This window comes from Piliocolobus tephrosceles, chromosome 10 (genome assembly GCF_002776525.5).
Source record: "Piliocolobus tephrosceles isolate RC106 chromosome 10, ASM277652v3, whole genome shotgun sequence".
In the NCBI taxonomy this organism is placed as follows: Eukaryota; Metazoa; Chordata; class Mammalia; order Primates; family Cercopithecidae; genus Piliocolobus; species Piliocolobus tephrosceles.
The window spans coordinates 46,435,232-46,447,365 of NC_045443.1; the positions used below are offsets into that span (position 1 = coordinate 46,435,232).

At 54.7% G+C, this 12,134-nt stretch overlaps 1 protein-coding gene across 1 annotated transcript; it reads left to right on the plus strand.

The window, feature by feature from the left end:
* The first annotated feature begins 6,635 nt into the window (after positions 1–6,635).
* On the plus strand, positions 6,636–11,642 carry PRPH (peripherin). The gene is made up of 9 exons (XM_023210593.2): positions 6,636–8,688; positions 9,124–9,184; positions 9,376–9,471; positions 9,833–10,000; positions 10,092–10,217; positions 10,301–10,521; positions 10,621–10,670; positions 10,906–10,985; positions 11,240–11,642. Exons 1-9 carry the CDS (start codon positions 8,144–8,146, stop codon positions 11,303–11,305), a joined length of 1,413 nt encoding a protein of 470 aa, XP_023066361.1. The 5' UTR covers positions 6,636–8,143; the 3' UTR covers positions 11,306–11,642.
* The last annotated feature ends 492 nt before the right edge of the window (positions 11,643–12,134 follow it).

The window sequence follows — 12,134 nt, forward strand, 5'->3', positions numbered from 1 at the left end:
CTGCCTCAGCCTCCCGAGTAGCTGGGACTACAGGCGCCCGCCACCTCACCCGGCTAGTTTTTGTATTTTTTAGTAGAGAGGGGGGTTTCACCGTGTTCGTCAGGATGGTCTTGATCTCCTGACCTCGTGATCCGCCCGTCTTTAACTTTTTTTTTTTCTTGTATTTTTAGTAGAGACGGGGTTTCCCCATGTTGACCAGGCTGGTCTCCAACTCCCGACCTCAGGTGATCTGCCCACCTAGGCCTCCTAAAGTGCTGGGATTATAGGTGTGAGACACCGTGCCTGGCTTTGACATTAAGTTTTTAAAGAGTCTAGGACTTTTAAAAAGTCTTATAGAATGTCCCAACTCTGAAATTGTCTTCAGATTGACCTTTTAAAATCCTAAATCAGGGCGGGGCAAGGTGGCTCATGCCTGTCATTCCAGCACTTTGGGAGGCCTAGGACAGATCACGAGGTCAGGAGATCGAGACCATTCTGGCCAACATGGTGAAACCCCATCTCTATTAAAAATACAAAAAATTAGCCATACATGGTGGCGGGCACCTGTAGTCCCAGCTACTCGGGAGGCTGAGGCAGGAGAATCACTTGAACCTGGGAGGTAGAGGTTGCAGTGAGCCGAGATTGCACCACTGCACTCCAACCTGGTGACACAGCGAAACTCCGTCTCAAAAACAAAACAAAACAAAACAAAAATCATAAATCAGATTAAGTTATTCCCTGTTTCAAACCCTCCAATGGCTTTTCATTGCATTTAAAATAAAGTCTTTACTCTGATTTTAAAAGCTTCATGCTATTTGACTCCTTGCCATGCCTCTAACCTCACCTTTCCCACTCTCCTCCCTCATCTGCCTTGTGCCAGCCTCGCTGACCTTTCTGCAATTCCTCAAACATGCCAACCTCATCCCAGCCTTACCCTTCTGCTCAGGTGATGACTGAATACAATTCATGATTTTCAAATCCTAGATTGCTTGGAAATAGATATAAAGAATGTTATTAGGGCAATTGAGGGAATTTGAGTATGGGCTGTGTATTAGGTAATAGTTATATCAGTATTAAATGTCTTTTTTGTTAGTTACAATTTTTTTTTACACAGATAAAGGCAAATCAATGTTAAATGTCTTTAGTGGGCTAATCCTACTGTGGTTATGTAGGAAAATGTCCTTGTTCTTAGGAGTCACATGCTAAAGTATTCAGAGATTAAATAAGATGATGCCTGACACTTCCGGAGGAATGGTGGCAAAACACTGACAACCGGTAAATCCAAGTGAAGGATATGTTGGTGTTCATAGCAGCATTCTTTCAACTTTATCCTGGGTTTGAGTTTTTACAAAATAAAATAGAGTAAAAGGTAGACAATTTAAAGAAAAATCCTTTAATCCAGGAATACTTAAAAATCACTAGGGCATTTGTCAATGCCCTTCTAAAGATTCAGAAGATCTGGGTGGGACCCAGGATTCTGCCTTTTCACGGCCCGGGCAACCCTCAGGCAGCTGCACAGGCCACACTTTGAGCAGGTTCACTGAGCACTCTGCCCTTGGAGTGTGGCTCGCCGGCACAGCCCATTATTTCCCATTCTCCAGCTGAGGAGTGGCTGACTGAAAGATCAGGCAGGTGGATGGAGATGTGATTTTACAGTGAGGGTGGAACTGGAGATTGTGGACATCGTAGAGAATGGTGAGGAGTTGAGGAAAGATTTTGTCTTCCTGCCCTGTCTTTTGGCTTCTGGAGGAATAGAAGCGGCTTCTAGAACTCAGGGAAAGAATGGAATGAGGGCTCCAAACTCCTAATACCAGTGCTTCTCTGACTCTATTTTACACCCCCTTGGATAAATATCATCTGTAAACAAACAAACAAAAAAGGAAGTCACAATAAATTTTGAAGTATTCCCCAAATTCCAGTGTTCCACGAGTCTTGAGTCTTGAATTCAACATAGATGCAGACTGAACACGTCAGCACGTCATTCTGACTTCTGACCAGGAGGTGGCAGCAACATACCTTGCTTTATTTTACGGGCCTCCAACCAAGAGATTTTTCTGGTGACTCACACACATTTGATTGACCCAGGTCCCACCCCAGACACCACGGACAAAAAGATGAGTAAGATCTGATCGCTGCCCTCAAAGATCATATTGTCAGGGAGCAGAAAGTCAGAGTCAGACATATAAACAGATTACTAGTTACTAGCTGTGTGACCTTAGGAAAGTTGCTTAATCTCGCTGTGCCTCAGTTTCTTCAACTATGAAGTGGGAATAGTAACAGTACCTATGTCATAGGGTTAATGTGAGGATTAGGAGTGATTAAATAAATGTGTTAGACCTAGCGAAGGGTGGCCATTACTATGTGATACAGTGAGAGAAGGGATGCGCTGGCAGAGATGCCCACGGTGCTCCCTAACTGGGAGCAGTGGAGCCCCAAGTGGAGACAATGGGAAAGAGTTCCACTCTGGTAAAGCCACTCTGTCAGTGGGAACCCTGCAGCCAAACTGGGCTGGGAGAGTCTACCTTCAAAAGTGTGGTGCTGGATCCCTTCTGGCTGAGGCTCACCTTGGGTCCTGCGGGCACAGAGCGCAGAACACCAACAGGGTCACTCAGGGCCTGATCAACCAGGATGCGCCCTTCCAGAGAGGAAACCACCACTAGCTCACGGTACAAGCTCAGACATGCAACTTGGTCCCTCTGAGCCTCAGTTCTTACTTACGTGATGGGGAAATAGGACCACAGGAACCAAGGAACAGTGCTGAGTTCCACATCTGGGACATCGCAAAAGCAACTATATAGTCAGGCAATTCAGGGGCAACAACGACTTGGACCTAGGGACTTAAAAATAAAGCTCGGGGGCCAGGTATGGTGGGTCACGCTTGTAATCCCAGCACTTTGGGAGGCTGAGGTAGGTGGATTACCTGAGCTCAGTAGTTTGAGATCAGCCTGGGCAACATGGTGAAACCCCATTTCTACCAAAAATACAACAAAAATTCGCCAGGCGTGGTGGTGCGCTCCTGTAATCCCAGCTATCGCAGACTGAGGCAGGAGGATCGTTTGAGCCTGGGGGATGGAAGTTGTAGTGAGCTGAGATTGTGCTACTGCATTCCAACCTGGGTGACAGAGTGAGACCCTTCTCAAAAAATAAAACTAAAATAGGCCGGGCGCTGTGGTTCACACCTGTAATCCCAGTACTTTGGGAGGCCAAGGTGGGCAGATCACGAGGCCAAGGAGATCAAGACCATCCTGGCCAACATGGTGAAACCCAGTCTCTACTAAAAATACAAAAATTAGTTGGGCATGGTGGCGTGCCCAAGATGTAGTCCCAGCTACTTGGGAGGCTGAGGCAGGAGAATCGCTTGAACCCAGGAGGCGCAGGTTGCAGTGAGGCGAGATCACGCACTGTACTCCAGCCTGGTGACGAAGTGAGACTCCGTCTCAAAAAATAATAGTAATAATAATAATAAAATAAATAAATAAACACAAAATAAAGCTGGGAAGACAAAGGAATCCTGGAGAGGACCCTGGACTTCACCCAGGATGTGGAGTGGAGGTTTAGGTTTTTAAATTTTATTTTGGTTATTTATTTATTTATTTTGAGACAGGGTCTCAGTCACTGGGGCTGGAGTACAGTGGTTTGGTCACAGTTTACAGCATACTTGACCTCCTGGGCTCAGGTAATCCTCCCACCTCAGTCTTTCAAGTAGCTGGGACTACAGGTGCATGGCACCATGCCTGGCTAATTTTTGTGTGTTATGTAGAGATGGGGTTTCTCCATGTTGCCCACAACTGGTCTTGAACTTCTAGGATCAAGCGATCTGCCCACCTTGGCCCCCAAAGTGCTGGGATTACAGGTGTGAGCCACCTCGCCTGGCCTGGCGTGGAGGTCTGTGTCAATCCTAGACCTGGAGAGGCAAGGAAACCCCAGCTGACAGATGCAAGTATTAGGGATGTGCTGAAGCAGAGGGTAAGGCTGGGAGGAGCCTAGCACGTCTTTTTTTTTTTTTTTTTTTTTTTGAGACAGAGTGACTCTGTTGCCCAGGCTGGAGTGAAGTGGCATGATCTCGGCTCACTGCAACTTCTGCCTCCCAGGTTCCATAGATTCTCCTACCTCAGCCTCCCAAGTAGCTGGGATTACGGGTGTGTGCTACCATGTCCGGCTAATTTTTTGTATTTTTAGTAGAGGCAAGGTTTCGCCATGTTGACCAGGCTGATCTCGAACTCCTGACCTCAGGTGATCTGCCTGCCTTGGCCTCCCAAAGTGCTGGGATTACAGGCATGAACCACTGCACTCTGCCAGCATGTCTTTGTTCTATGACTGTTCTTTGGTCAGCCATGGATCTCTTTACTCTCCTAATCTCCCACCCTCTCTTGCCTACATGCCCTCCTAATCCAGCTCTGAGTCCGTGGCCTGACATTTAATAGCACTCTTGGCCGGGCATGGTGGCTCACACCTGTAATCCCAGCACTTTGGGAGGCTGAGGCAGGCGAACCATTTGAGGTCAGGAGTTCGAGACCAGCTTGACCTACATAGTGCAACTCCGTCTCTACTAAAGTACAAAAATTAGCCAGGCATGGTGGCTGGCACCTGTCATCCCAACTACTCGGGAGACTGAGGCAGGAGAATCGCTTGAACCCAGACGGCGGAAGTTGCAGTGGGCTGAGATTAAGCCACTGCACTCCAGCCTGGGCGACAGAGCAAGACTCTCTCTCAAAATAATAATCATAATAAAATAAAAAAATAGAACTCTTGTCAGTAACCTAAACTTCGTTACTCACCTTCCCTACAAACCCCTGAACACATGCAATCGTTTCTCTTCCAGCCTTCATCAGAGCAGCCAAGGGGGAGGCAGGAGGAGGAGGGGCGATGAGAATACTGGCAAATACTTCTACAGCACGTACTAGGTGCCAAGCACTAAGTGCTTTACAGAGGGTAACTTGCTTAATCCTCCCAACACCATGAGGTAAGTATTGTTATTATCATTCCCATTTGTGAATAAAGAAAACGGGGTGGCCGGGCGCGGTGGCTCACACATGTAATCCCAGCGCTTTGGGAGGCCATGATGGGCAGATCACAAGGTCAGGAGATTGAGACCATCCTGGCTAACACGGTGAAACCCCGCCTCTACTAAAAATACAAAAAAATTAGCCGGGCATGGTGTGGGCGCCTGTACTCCCAGCTACTCGGAAGGCTGAGGCAGGAGAATGGCATGAACCTGGGAGGCGGAGCTTGCAGTGAGCTGAGATTTTACCACTGCACTCCAGCCTGGGCGACAGAGCAAGACTCCATCTCGGAAAAAAAAAAAAAAAAAATGGGGTGAACAGAGGTGAAGTCACTCAGAAAACCCAAAGCACACAGCTAATTAAGGTGTGCAGCCATGATTGAACCTGCGCCGTTTGCCCAGAGTCCCCATCCACCAGGGGAGGGTGAGGCCAGGGAGGACTTGGCTTCTTCTGCCTTGTGTCCTACACGGCTCTCAGCCACCAGGGGCACAGGCCAGAAGAAGGCCAGACCCTCACTGCTCTTGGGGCTGACGTTATCACTCTGGAGATTAATAATAGTAATAGTAATAATAAAACCAGTTTCCATTTTCAGGATTTAAGATGTGTGTCCTAAGCACTTCACATGTATTTATTTATTCCTTTAGTCCTCCCAACAACACTATGAGGTAGAAGCTACAGTTATCTCCCTTTTCTTGAGGGACACGAAGGGACATAGCGATGAGCCTAAATTCTACAACACAGAGTTGTGGATCAGATGGGAAGTGTGGTAGCTGGATGCCAGAGCCCAGCTCTTAACCCAGACTCTTTGCCTACCTTTGCTCCGCCTGGTGTCTCTGGCCTGCTCCTTCTGCTTGAGGGGAGGAGCCTCTTCTGCCTTGCAGTTCCCCACCCAGGCCTGATCCACAGCTCCAGAGCCCTGCTGTGGCAGCCCTCTGTCCCTTCTCCTCCGAGGCATGTAGGTGGCCAGCAGAGCGCTTAAGCAGGGTGAGGACGGGACCTCCATCTGGAACGCCCCAGACCCAGCCGCAGCCCCAGCAGCCTCTACTTTCAGTAGGCTTGGGTTCCCCACAAGCGCCCTGTAGACAGGGCCTGAGCTGGTCCTCCTGAGGCCTTGCCCACCTCTCCGGGTACAGCGCTGGCTTCCTGCTCCTGGAGGGTGGGGACAAATCTGGGATGGATGGGGCTCCAGGCCAATGGCAGCTGGGGCTCAGTGCCCAGAACTGCGGCAGGAAGTACCAAGGCTTCCCTAGCCTCCTCCTCACACCCACCAAGCCTTCTGGCCCTATCCCAGGTGGGACCCTACCCCTCCCCATTCCCAGGAATTGGGGGAGGCCAAGCTGTCATTTATCCTTCCTGTCCCATCTCTCCCTTCCTCCCGCTTCCCACTCCCCTGGCAACCAAACCAGACCCATCAAGGAGAAGGAACTGGCAGCTGTGCAGGGAGAGACTAATGGCCCGGAAGGAAGGAGGGGCCTGGAGAGGAGACGAAGGCGGTAGGGATGTGAGCAGGGCGTTGGCCCTGGCCCATCTCAGAGGACACACAGAGGGGGGAGGGGGACGCTGCCCTGCAATACTGAGGAGCTGGCCAGCCAGGGAGCCGCCCTCCTCACCCCCAGCCAGATATCCAGGCAGGAGCCTCAAATCTGCTTCCCCAGATGCACTCTCTTGTCCTCAGGTCCCATCTGAGGCAGACCCGTCTCACAGGAGAGTGCTGGAGTCCCCGGCAGCAGCAGTATCCCCAGCCCTATGGTTCCTGGAAAACCCAGCAGACCTCAGCAACCCGGCTCCTGCAGATGATCCGAGCTGCCTCTGTCCACTCCTGGGCAGGTTGTGCTTGCATTCTGGAAGCTGTTTGACATACAAAGGCCAGATATCAGCCTTCCCGCTAACTCTGGGGTAGGGGAGGTGTGGTGGGGTGTGTGATTGTGTATTTGTGTGTATGTAATGTGTGTGCACATATACAAGGCTGTGCGTATGCATCCGTTTGCGTGCGCAGGTTTGTGGATCTGTTTTGGGGCCTTCTCTCTTTCAGACTGCTGGGGATGGGCACCTTCTCTTTCCCCATCTCTTCCCCATCCAGCCTCACCCATCCCTGGTACCTGCAACTCATCAATACTGGAAACCAGCTCCTGCCAGTCCATCCATCTCTCAGCCTTGGCAGCAGCTGTTGCCCCTCAGCTCCCTCCCCTTCCTACCTCAGGAATCACTCTGGTTCCCGTAAAGCCCATGACTGAGCAGCAATTGGTGTGGGGTTGGGGGAAGGGAGAATCCAGTAAACCCAGACAGAATACAAAAGGCCCACTCAGCCCAGCCATGGCATGGGGCAGACCCTCCTGAGTGGGATCCAGAGCTGGGTCCAGCCACCCTCAGCCCCCTATGATGTACCCACCTCATTGGGGCTTCTTGTGGGGTAGGTCTAGGTTTGGGGGCTGTGTCTTTAAGGCTGAAACATCAGCAGACAACCTCTGCTGGGCAGTGTTCAGGGGAGGGGGAGGGGAAGCAGGGCTGGTCAGCCCATTAGCAGCAGAGCTGGCGCCAGGCACCAGCCCTTCACAGGGCCCTGGGGATTAGGGAGAGTAGCTCTTCCCCAGCCCGATCTGCCTCTGCGCCCCTGTCTCCTATTCCTCTCTAAGTGTGGTGAAGGAGGGGTAGCTGACAGCAGGTGAAAGTAGAGCCTGGCCTTCAGGGGGCAAGTCAAGGCACCAGCTATGGGGCCTAAGCCAGGTCAACTCTCCCTCCAGCTGGCCTCCTCCCTACTCCTGTGCCAGAAGCCTGCCCTTTAACTTCAGGTCCTTCTACCTCGCAATTTTCAGGGACCCTAGTTTAAGTCAGGCCTTCCTACCCTAGGTTCTAGCTTTGGGAACCTAGCTTGGGTGCTTGTTGGGAGGTAGTGACCCCCACTCCAGCCGCAATAGGGGGCAATCAAGTGGGCAGAGGCCTGCAACCAGGGAAGGGAGGGGAAGGCGCTCCTGCTGTTCCGCAGGGGTGGGGCATCCCCCTCCCCACACAACCCCCCTCCAGCGGGCCATCAGGCCAGTAGGAGGAGCTGCCCGTGCCCCCCCTGAGACCGCAGGGCTATAAAGCCGCCTCGCAGCGGTCTGCGGCTCCTTCCCAGCCCCCGGCCTAGCTCTGCCAACGGTGACTGCCCATCCTCGGCCGCAATGAGCCACCACCCGTCGGGCCTTCGGGCCGGCTTCAGCTCCACCTCATACCGCCGCACCTTCGGGCCACCGCCCTCACTATCCCCCGGGGCCTTCTCCTACTCGTCTAGCTCCCGCTTCTCCAGCAGCCGCCTGCTGGGCTCCGCGTCCCCGAGCTCCTCGGTGCGCCTGGGCAGCTTCCGTAGCCCCCGGGCGGGAGCGGGCGCCCTCCTGCGCCTGCCCTCAGAGCGCCTCGACTTCTCCATGGCCGAGGCCCTAAACCAGGAGTTCCTGGCCACGCGCAGCAACGAAAAGCAGGAGCTGCAGGAGCTCAACGACCGCTTCGCCAACTTCATCGAAAAGGTGCGCTTTCTGGAGCAGCAGAACGCGGCCCTGCGAGGGGAGCTGAGCCAAGCCCGGGGCCAGGAGCCGGCGCGCGCCGACCAGCTGTGCCAGCAGGAGTTGCGCGAGCTGCGGCGAGAGCTGGAGCTGTTGGGCCGCGAGCGTGACCGGGTGCAGGTGGAGCGCGACGGGCTGGCGGAGGACCTGGCGGCGCTCAAGCAGAGGTCAGGGGGCAGGGCGGGACCGCGGCCGTCGAGGCGAGGTCGAAGCGGCCGTCGAGGCGGCTGCTCTTCCCTCCCCTCGCTTCCCCTCTCCATCAGCAGCCCAAGGGTGTGGCTCCCTTTACCAACCCAGGTGTGTGCAGGCAGCATCCTTGCCCACGGACTCCAAGTTCCCCCCGCCTCCCACTTTGCTCTGAGTGTCTGGGGAGGTGGGAAAAGTGGGTATCTGTGCCTCTCCTGAGTAATGAGGGAACCCCCTTTTCAGCTCCCAGTCCGTTAGAGAGAAAGCGGGGCAAGTCTATCAGGCAGCCTCAGTCCTCCATTTAAGAGTCCTGGGCAGCAGCAACAGCCTCTAACCAGATCCCGGGGGGCGCGCGGTCTGGGGTGCCAGCTGGGCGGCGACCCCGCAGTTCAGCCTCTGCACGCGCTTCCCGTCAGGTTGGAGGAGGAAACCCGCAAGCGGGAGGACGCGGAGCACAACCTCGTGCTCTTCCGCAAGGTGAGTCCGAGCCCCTCTCCGAGTTCAGCCTCCCCACCCCAAACCCCGACCTCAGTATCCAGAGGTGGCATCGGTGGGCGCGGGGAGAAGGGGGCAACCAGACGCCTCCCGAGGCAGACAGGGAGATCTGGTCCTTCCTCGGCCTGCACAGACCCTAACTTCTCTTGAACCTCCACTGCCACCCCTCGAAGGACGTGGACGACGCCACTCTGTCCCGCCTGGAACTAGAGCGCAAGATTGAGTCTCTGATGGATGAGATTGAGTTCCTCAAGAAGCTGCACGAGGAGGTAAGTGGGCCCAGTATCAGGTGCGGCTTCTGAGGTTGTGGGGTGGTCTTGCTGGAGCTGGCGGGTGGAGCGGAGGCATAGCCCTGGGGATCAGAACGATGCTGGCTAGACGCAGCCCCTCCACCCCAATCTACAGGTGGTTAGACTCCCACCCTTGCGCCACCTGGCGGCGGACAGCGGGGCTGTACCTCCGAAACCTGGCCTCTGGTCTCGCTCCCGCGGGGGTGCAGGGCTGTACGCCCCGCCCTCCCTGGCGCCCCCTTCTGTTCGTTCAAGCGTTTCTTCTCTTTTCTGTGCACGAACTGCGTGGCCCGCGCGGGATCTGCGCCACTGTCCATCCTCTGCCTGCTCCCGGCCGTAGGAGCTGCGAGACCTGCAGGTGAGTGTGGAGAGCCAGCAGGTGCAGCAGGTGGAGGTGGAAGCCACGGTGAAGCCGGAGCTGACGGCAGCGCTGAGGGACATCCGCGCGCAGTACGAGAGCATTGCCGCGAAGAATCTGCAGGAGGCGGAGGAGTGGTACAAGTCCAAGGTGCGAGAGCCGGGAGCGCCTGCGAGGCGGGGCGCTAGGGTGGTGTAGAGCGTCCCAGCCGACTCCAGCCTGGATTACCCCCACTTCGCAGTACGCGGACCTGTCCGACGCTGCCAACCGGAACCACGAGGCCCTGCGCCAGGCCAAGCAGGAGATGAACGAGTCCCGACGCCAGATCCAGAGTCTGACATGCGAGGTGGACGGGCTGCGCGGCACGGTGAGTACGAAGCTGAGCGCCCGGGCCCGGGGAGCGGACGATGAAATGTTCCGCAACTGGCCCCTTCCACTCCTCTACCCCAGAACGAGGCGCTGCTTAGGCAGTTGAGAGAGTTGGAGGAGCAGTTCGCCCTGGAGGCTGGGGGCTACCAGGCGGGCGCTGCGCGGCTCGAGGAGGAGCTGCGACAGCTAAAGGAGGAGATGGCGCGGCACCTGAGGGAGTACCAGGAGCTCCTCAACGTCAAGATGGCCCTGGACATCGAGATCGCCACCTACCGCAAGCTGCTGGAGGGCGAGGAGAGCCGGTGAGGGTGGGGCTGCTGGGGCGGGGCAGGGAGGGGTCGGGACTGGGCGGGGAGGGGCGGGGCCTGGGCAGGGGCTCTAACAGCTTGCTTCGCCTCCAGGATCTCCGTGCCCGTCCATTCTTTTGCCTCCTTAAGTATAAAGACGACTGGTGAGTCTGCCTTGCAGCCTGTACCTCTCCTTGTCCACTTCTGCGCTCCTCGGGCTCCTGCTCTGACTCACCTCAGGAATCCGTTCTCCCCATGGAACTTCTGGGTCTTGGCCTATACCCACTCCTACTCCTCACACCCCGCCCCTCCCCTGCCCTCAGGGATAGCAGTGGGAGCCTAAGAGGAGATATTCCCAAGCCTTAGGGCCCCTTGAATCCTTCATCCTACTTTCTCCAGTGCCTGAGGTGGAGCCTCCCCAGGACAGCCACAGCCGGAAGACTGTTCTGATCAAGACCATTGAGACCCGGAATGGGGAGGTGAGGCAGGTCCCCTAATCCCAGGACCCCACCATTTCCCATATTGTTTCTGAGTCCCAGCCTGGCTATCGCTAATCTTACTTAGGGTGGGTAATTCTTGGGGAGAGACAGAGGAGGAGACAGAGAACATATCCGGATAGATAGACAGGAGTCTCTGCTGGTTACCCCAAGGAGTGGGGCTCTATGATCCAAAGGAGTAGGATGGAGGGTGGCGCTGAATGGCTTGTGCCCATAATGTGCCCTGTCCCCAGCAGGTGGTGACAGAGTCCCAGAAGGAGCAGCGCAGTGAACTGGACAAGTCTTCTGCCCACAGTTACTGAACCCCTTGGTCCAGAGCCTTGACTCTGCCCTAGGCCTGCTCTAAGCCCAAACCCTAACATAACTCCTGAATTGTCTCCTCTTCCACTGCATGTGTCTAAAAGGTGGTACCAGGCATCCCTTTCCTGGCTTATGGCCAAGCCCTACCCGGCCAGCAGTCGCTGAGCCTCTCCCTGCCCTGACACTTGATGTGACCTATGTGCTCCCCTTTTCATGTCCCGATAAGAAGCCAATGATCCCCCCACCCCTGGGACAAATCTACTCCAGCCACGATGAGAAGTGGGTGAGCCAGGGTCTGAGTTTCACGTTTGAACCAAATAAAATGCTGTCAAGAGAAAACTCTCCAGTGCATTTGTGTCTGTGGAAGTGTGCCTGGGGTGCCTGAGGGGAGGAGCCTCAGCGGTGTTCTCCCTTTTCCTCGAGTCATTTCTTTGCTGGCTGTCACTCTCTTGGCATCAATATACCCTTCTAGGTTTTCTATCTCTGTCCATTCCTTCTCAGCTTTTGTGCCTCACCTGCAGCCTAGAATGCCCAGCCACCTGCTGGGTGCCTCACAGGCCACTCAAACTCAATCTGTCCCAAACAGAGCTCCTCACCTCCCTCTGCAATCATGCTCTTCCTCTGGATTCCCCGCCCCAGAAGAAGGCACCCCAAGACACCTAGTTCCCAAGTTAGAATTCAGCTTAACTTATGCACCCTCCTTTTCTTCACCTGACTCCCAATTCTGTGAAGTCTACTTCTTTTGCTATTTAAAAAATTTTAGGGAGGCCGAGACGGGCGGATCACGAGGTCAGGAGATCGAGACCATCCTGGCGAACACAGTGAAACCCC

What these genes read in the sequence shown, in the direction of transcription:
- PRPH (XM_023210593.2), top strand. Translation starts at nt 8,144, where the DNA reads ATGAGCCACCACCCGTCGGGCCTTCGGGCCGGCTTCAGCTCCACCTCA. An exon ending in ACCTCGTGCTCTTCCGCAAG is followed by an intron (nt 9,185 to 9,375) that starts GTGAGTCCGAGC and finishes CACCCCTCGAAG; the next exon opens with GACGTGGACGACGCCACTCT. An exon ending in CTGGAGGGCGAGGAGAGCCG is followed by an intron (nt 10,522 to 10,620) that starts GTGAGGGTGGGG and finishes CTTCGCCTCCAG; the next exon opens with GATCTCCGTGCCCGTCCATT.